This window comes from Rana temporaria, chromosome 1 (genome assembly GCF_905171775.1).
Source record: "Rana temporaria chromosome 1, aRanTem1.1, whole genome shotgun sequence".
NCBI classification, from domain to species: Eukaryota; Metazoa; Chordata; class Amphibia; order Anura; family Ranidae; genus Rana; species Rana temporaria.
In genome coordinates, this window is record NC_053489.1 from 689876499 (window position 1) to 689883928 (window position 7430).

Here is a 7430-nt window from a genome sequence, read left to right on the forward strand (position 1 = left end):
CTCTCACATGGAACATTTGTCTTTCCTCCAGCGGCGGCGGTTCTCCAGCAGGATCTGGAGCAGAGACGCTATTTAATGAGCGGGACTCTGGCTCCTGTGAAGATAAGAAATGTGGTCCCACATGATGTTGGTGACCCGGGTGAGAGAACCCCCAACTCCTCGCTTTCTGCCCTACCTTCTGTTCTTCATGTCCATCTCTTGTCCTGCAGGTCCATCTCTACTCCTCCCTCTCCTGTCCTCCATGTCCATCTCTACTCCTCCCTCTCCTGTCCTTCATGTCCATCTCTACTCCTCCCTCTCCTGTCCTCCATGTCCATCTCTGCTCCTCCCTCTCCTGTCCTCCAGGTCCATCTCTACTCCTCCCTCTCCTGTCCTCCATGTCCATCTCTACTCCTCCCTCTCCCGTCCTCCATCTCTACTCCTCCCTCTCCTGTCCTCCATGTCTATCTCTACTCCTCCCTCTCGTGTCCTCCATGTCCATCTCTACTCCTCCCTCTCCTGTCCTCCATGTCCGTCTCTACTCCTCCCTCTCCCGTCCTCCATGTCCATCTCTACTCCTCCCTCTCCTGTCCTCCATGTCCATCTCTACTCCTCCCTCTCCTGTCCTCCATGTCCATCTCTACTCCTCCCTCTCCTGTCCTCCATGTCCATCTCTACTCCTCCCTCTCCTGTCCTCCATGTCCATCTCTACTCCTCCCTCTCCTGTCCTCCATGTCCATCTCTACTCCTCACTCTCCTGTCCTCCATGTCCATCTCTACTCCTCCCTCTCCCGTCCTCCATCTCTACTCCTCCCTCTCCTGTCCTCCATGTCTATCTCTACTCCTCCCTCTCGTGTCCTCCATGTCCATCTCTACTCCTCCCTCTCCTGTCCTCCATGTCCGTCTCTACTCCTCCCTCTCCCGTCCTCCATGTCCATCTCTACTCCTCCCTCTCCTGTCCTCCATGTCCATCTCTACTCCTCCCTCTCCTGTCCTCCATGTCCATCTCTACTCCTCCCTCTCCTGTCCTCCATGTCCATCTCTACTCCTCCCTCTCCTGTCCTCCATGTCCATCTCTACTCCTCCCTCCCTTGTCCTGCAGGTCCATCTCTACTCCTCCCTCTCCCGTCCTCCATGTCCGTCTCTACTCCTCCCTCTCCCGTCCTCCATGTCCATCTCTACTCCTCCCTCTCCCGTCCTCCATCTCTACTCCTCCCTCTCGTGTCCTCCATGTCCATCTCTACTCCTCCCTCTCCTGTCCTCCATGTCCGTCTCTACTCCTCCCTCTCCCGTCCTCCATGTCCATCTCTACTCCTCCCTCTCCTGTCCTCCATGTCCATCTCTACTCCTCCCTCTCCTGTCCTCCATGTCCATCTCTACTCCTCCCTCTCCTGTCCTCCATGTCCATCTCTACTCCTCCCTCTCCTGTCCTCCATGTCCATCTCTACTCCTCCCTCCCTTGTCCTGCAGGTCCATCTCTACTCCTCCCTCTCCCGTCCTCCATGTCCGTCTCTACTCCTCCCTCTCCCGTCCTCCATGTCCATCTCTACTCCTCCCTCTCCCGTCCTCCATCTCTACTCCTCCCTCTCCTGTCCTCCATGTCCATCTCTACTCCTCCCTCTCGTGTCCTCCATGTCCATCTCTACTCCTCCCTCTCCTGTCCTCCATGTCTATCTCTACTCCTCCCTCTCCTGTCCTCCATGTCTATCTCTACTCCTCCCTCTCGTGTCCTCCATGTCCATCTCTACTCCTCCCTCTCCTGTCCTCCATGTCCGTCTCTACTCCTCCCTCTCCCGTCCTCCATGTCCATCTCTACTCCTTCCTCTCCTGTCCTCCATGTCCGTCTCTGCTCCTCCCTTTCCCGTCCTCCATGTCCATCTCTACTCCTCCCTTTCCCGTCCTCCATGTCCATCTCTACTCCTCCCTCTCGTGTCCTCCATGTCCGTCTCTACTCCTCCCTCTCGTGTCCTCCATGTCCGTCTCTACTCCTCCCTTTCCTGTCCTCCATGTCCGTCTCTACTCCTCCCTCTCCCGTCCTCCGTGTCCATCTCTACTCCTCCCTCTCCTGTCCTCCGTGTCAGTCTCGGCTCCTCCCTAATCTTATTCCTGGTTCCCTAGACGATGAGCCGTGGCAGAGACTCAACGCCTACATCATCCATGACACTGCCGACTGGAAGGACCTGAATCTCAAATTTGTGCTGCAAGTGTATAGAGACTATCACCTGACCAGAAGCTCCTCCTACCTGCAAGACATGTGGCCCATCTGCCAGGTAAATGTCACATGATGGGTTGGTGAAATGTCATTGGCTCAGTGCTTGATGTGTCTGTGATATTTGTCTCCATAAGGCAGTCATGGAGTCGTCTCTGAGATTCGATCAGGATGGCGATGGTCTGATCGAGAACTCCGGCATCGCTGACCAGACGTACGATGGTTGGGTGATGACAGGACCAAGGTGAGGGCGGGGACAAACGAGGGTGACTCTGGCCACTCCCCCTGGAAATTATCACCTTTTTACAAGCCGATCTTTTATATCATTTTCTTCTATAGATTCTTTATTTTACTAAATAGCATTTGTAACCAGATAATTCCATGAGGACGAGTCTGCAGAGAATGCTGGGCTTTCCTATCGGAGAGCCCAGCACTGCCTGCTCACTTCTTGGCTGCCAATGTATACTGACCGTCTCTTCTCTGTCCCTCCCCCCTTTCCTGTCACTCCAATCTTTCCCCTCCCCCTCTCTTCTTCCCTCGCACCTCCCTCTCTTCTTCCCTTTTGCCCCCTCTCAGCTCGTACTGTGGGGGTCTTTGGCTGGCAGCGGTGTGTATGATGTGTCAGATGGCGGATCTCCTGGGTGACACCTCCGCCTACAATAAGTTCTCCGATATTCTCAGCCGGGGAAAAGAAGCCTTTGAGAAGCTGCTGTGGAATGGTAAATAATGATTTATACCCCCCCCCCCCCACCCCGCTTTAAATACCGTCTGCTGCAATCCTGAGTCTGTGGTAGAAGGTGGGGAGAGATGGTAGAGGGGCTGCCAGAAATGGAGGACGGTGTAGAAAGAGATGGTGGGGGTGGGACTTCTGGAATCGGTGGAAGTAAGAAGGTCAGTACAGCCTGCAGGAGATGTTGGGAGGGGCATAACGGAGAGGGCAAAGTGTAGGGCCTGCAGAAGATGGTGGAGGACAAGCAAAGGGGTCTGCAGGAGATCGAGGACAGGGGGGTGTTGCATGCAGGAGAGGTAGGGACGGCAAAAGATGAAGCGCAAGGGATGGGGCCTACAGAAGAAAGAGAGAGCAGGGGGTTGGGCCTGCAAAAAATTGAGGAGGGCAGGGGGTAGGGCCTGTATTAGATGGTAACAGACAGGGACTGAGGCCTGCCAGATATGAGTTCAGAGGCTGGGCCCTGTAGGAGATGGTGAAAGGCAGGGGGTGGGGCTTGTAGGAGATGGTGGGGCCCTGTAGGAGATGGTGGGGCCCCTGTAGGAGATGGTGAAAGGCAGGGGGTGGGGCCTGTAGGAGATGGTGGGGCCCTGTAGGAGATGGTGGATGGCAGGGGGTGGGCCCTGTAGGAGATGGTGGGTGGCAGAGGGTGGGTCCTGTAGGAGATGGTGGGTGGCAGGGGGTGGGGATTGCCGGAGGTGCATAGTTGGGATGGGTCCTGTAGGAGTTTGTGGATGGCAGAGGGCTGGGCCTGTATTAGGTGATGAGGGGCAGGTGGCGGGGTTTGTGGGTGGCGGAGAGTGGGAGGGCAGGGCCTGTAGAAAGTGATGGCGAGGAATAACAAGTCCAAGGTTGTAGTCAGTTGAACATTTTCTGCTTTTTCATTTGCAGGAAAGTATTATAACTACGACTGCGGGGATCAGACTTACTATAACAGCATCATGTCAGACCAGTGCGCTGGCCATTGGTTCCTCCGGGCGTGCGGCCTGGGCTGTGGACAGACTGAGGTACGATATTGGAGAGACGGGCCGCTGCATTTAGCTGGGACTTTGGTCATGTGGCCCGGAGATGGTTCACCTGGAAGTCTCCAGAGATATGGGCGGAGTCTGGTCTCCCAGAAGTTGGTCTCCTTTGTGGGCTCTCAGGGGTTGGGGGTGTTTGGAGTAGATCTATCTGGGTAACGCCGGGCCTGTTTTGGCATTGCCGGTTTTCTAGGTCTTCCCCAGCGCACACGTGGTCAGCTCCCTGAAGACAATCTATGAATTGAATGTGAAGCAGTTTGCAGACGGACAGATGGGTGCAGTGAACGGGATGCGCCCGGACGGCAGTGTGGATACCTCCAGCGTACAGTCGGATGAGGTGTGGATCGGGGTGGTGTACGGACTGGCGGCTACCATGATACACGAGGTAGGAGGATTTTGTTGGGTTGTTGTCACTCTGATATCATTTATGGGGTGATCTGTTACAAATTACTCGAAGGCGACTCGGATCTCCTCCATATCTCAGCTGCATGGCCTGCTGGTGCTTACAGCTGTCCGTATGCCAAAGACTAGCCAACCACGTGTCTTTTAGGCAATCCTAAAGTCCTAGCCGGAGTGTACAGGGTCAGCCGCTTTACAGATTGGTCATACTGCAACTACATGCCAGCAAGAGATGTAATGGTTGCTTATCGCAGCTTTGACTAGGCTGGGGGGGGGGGCATGAGGGGATATAGCCCCACCCACTACAAAGAATCCCACAAACTGCTACATCCACCAAATGCTCCATAAAGGAATAGAATAGGAAACATACACGTGTGAAAGTTCAAGCTGCGCACCCCAAAATAAATTTGAATGCTGGAACGTTCCCCCAGGGAGTATGAGATTTCATAAAAGTCTTTATTGAAAAGAATAGTGAATACAGGTGAACATAAAAAAATATAAATTCTGGTTGTAAGAGTACATACAAAAAATTCCACGGTAGAGCAAGGCAACCATGATTGAACTGTATAGAAATCTGACGCGTTTCGACCTATTAAAATCATGGTCTTCTTCAGGGGCAAGGCTGACTCCTAAATAAATATATTTAACATCTCAGTGTTACAAAGACATTTATCATTACCCACTAATTTTAGTGAACATAATGATGTTACATTTACCGCTAAGGCGTGAAATAGGCGCGCTCGAAGCCAGAAAATGGAATGCTCCATAAAGGTATCTGAGATCCGGTCTGTGAGATAATTGGGAAAGACTGAAGCAGGAAAATGGGATTATCAGATCTCCACCTTTGAATGGTCTTCTGTGATCAGCGATAGGAACATGCTGGGGACAATTAATATGGATATACTAGACATGGCATGGAGGAGGACATACATGGCAAGGAAGGTTGATGGACACACATGAAGGTCGGGGGTGATTAATGAGGACAACCATGGCAAAGAAGAATGAGGAGGACAGTCATAGGAGGGAAGATTGATGGAGACTACTGTGCTAGGGATGATTGATGAGCGACAACCATCATAGGGGAGATTTATGGGGGGCGGGGGTCAACCATGATGGAGAAGATTGATGGGATGATTGAAGAGGTAAAGCCGTGGTAGAGAAGATTGATGCAGGGAAGTTGTCTCGAGCTCTTAACTAGAATCCTGTATTGAGTTGGGTGGAAAGGGACATTTCTGATGCCCATCAGATTTCTTCCTGTCCCACAATAAGCAGTGAGCTTTGGGAGGACTTGCCATTTTTAAATTGTGTGTCTTGTCTGCAGAAAGTTCTCTGCCAATAGGATGGTATAGACGTCTACCAGTTGGGTGGGTAGTATCTCTCAGGTTTCAGACGGAGATTACAGTTGGGTTTGTAGTATCTCTCAGGTTTCAGACGGAGATTACCAGTTGTATGTATAGAATCTCTCGGGTTGAAGACGGAGATTACCAGTTGGGTTTGTAGTATCTCTTGGGTTTCAGACGGAGATTACCAGTTGGGTTTGTAGTATCTCTCAGGTTTCAGACGGAGATTACCAGTTGTGTGTATAGAATCTCTCGGGTTGAAGACGGAGATTACCAGTTGGGTTTGTAGTATCTCTTGGGTTTCAGACGGAGATTACCAGTTGGGTGCGTAGTATCTCTTAGGTTTCAGACGGAGATTACCAGTTGGGTTTGTAGTATCTCTTGGGTTTCAGACGGAGATTACCAGTTGGGTGCGTAGAATCTCTTGGGTTTCAGATGGAGATTACCAGTTGGGTTTGTAGTATCTCTTGGGTTTCAGACAGAGATTACCAGTTGGGTGCGTAGTATCTCTCAGAGATTACCAGTTGGGTTTGTAGTATCTCTCAGAGATTACCAGTTGGGTGCGTAGTGTCTCTCAGGTTTCAGACGGAGATTACCAGTTGGGTGGGTAGTATCTCTCAGGTTTTAGACGGAGATTACCAGTTGGGTTTGTAGTATCCCTTGGGTTTCAGATGGAGATTACCAGTTGGGTGCGTAGTATCTCTTGGATCTCAGATGGAGATTACCAGTTGGGTGCGTAGTATCTCTCAGGTTTCAGACGGAGATTACCAGTTGGGTGCGTAGTGTCTCTTGGGTTTCAGACGGAGATTACCAGTTGGGTGCGTAGTATCTCTCGGGTTTCAGACGGAGATTACCAGTTGGGTGCGTAGTATCTCTCAGAGATTACCAGTTGGGTTTGTTGTATCTCTCAGGTTGGAGACAGTTCATTGATGTGTTGTTTGTCTTGCAGGGACTCCTGGAGGAAGGCTTGACGACGGCAGAAGGATGTTACCGTACGGTGTGGGAGCGGCTGGGAATGTCCTTCCAGACTCCGGAAGCGTACGGTGAGAAGAATGTCTTCCGCTCTCTGGCATACATGCGTCCGCTCAGTATTTGGGCCATGCAGCTGGCATTGGATGGACAGGCTCGGGGGTGTCCTGCAAGCACCAATGAGGAAGGACAGCAAAAAAGCCAATAACTGTGCCCGCCTCCAGCGAACCCTTTAGATGAAGAGAGGAGGACTCCAGACTATGAGATCATAGAGACTCCTCCCCCAATATTAGTCCTCCATACTGTATTAACATCCCTTTGAACCCGGGACTCTGGGCTCTCAGAAAGACTTGTCCATACTGTGGTCATCTACCTCCTCGTGTCGCCTTCACCCTCCCAGAGCAGAAGATGTGGAGGAGTGGTGGGACACCCATTTCATGTGCCAGTCCCTGGATCTTGTCCTGCTGCTTTGTAATACGTCAATCACTGGATGAGACCGGGGCCGGAGGTGTCCACGTCAGTATTCGTCCAATAATGTCTCTTAACATGGCGGCCATCTTGTATTTTCTGGTGCCCCCCACCCCCATACTGGGTTCCTGTGTTATATATATCAGGACTATGTATTATATAAGGGACCCTGCATTATATGTCAGGGCTTGTACTATATATATATCCATTGCTGTATTCTATGCTGGTCCTTGCCCTGTATAAGGCCGGTCCTTGTACCGTACAAAGCCCTCCCGGTATTGTGGGCTGGTCCTTGCACTGTACAAGGCCCTCCCGGT

At 51.8% G+C, this 7430-nt stretch overlaps 1 protein-coding gene across 3 annotated transcripts in view; it reads left to right on the forward strand.

Annotated features, from left to right (window-relative positions):
- Positions 1 to 6961, forward strand: part of GBA2 (glucosylceramidase beta 2) — a 75794-nt gene extending 68833 nt beyond the window's left edge. For all 3 annotated transcript variants that reach the window (XM_040335772.1, XM_040335773.1, XM_040335774.1), the window contains 7 exons: positions 32 to 139; positions 2098 to 2249; positions 2326 to 2432; positions 2765 to 2907; positions 3807 to 3922; positions 4131 to 4322; positions 6626 to 6961. In XM_040335772.1, coding sequence (XP_040191706.1) covers positions 32 to 139; positions 2098 to 2249; positions 2326 to 2432; positions 2765 to 2907; positions 3807 to 3922; positions 4131 to 4322; positions 6626 to 6853 — 1046 coding nt within the window. In that variant the 3' untranslated portion in view covers positions 6854 to 6961. The remainder of the gene's footprint in view (positions 1 to 31; positions 140 to 2097; positions 2250 to 2325; positions 2433 to 2764; positions 2908 to 3806; positions 3923 to 4130; positions 4323 to 6625) is intronic.
- The last annotated feature ends 469 nt before the right edge of the window (positions 6962 to 7430 follow it).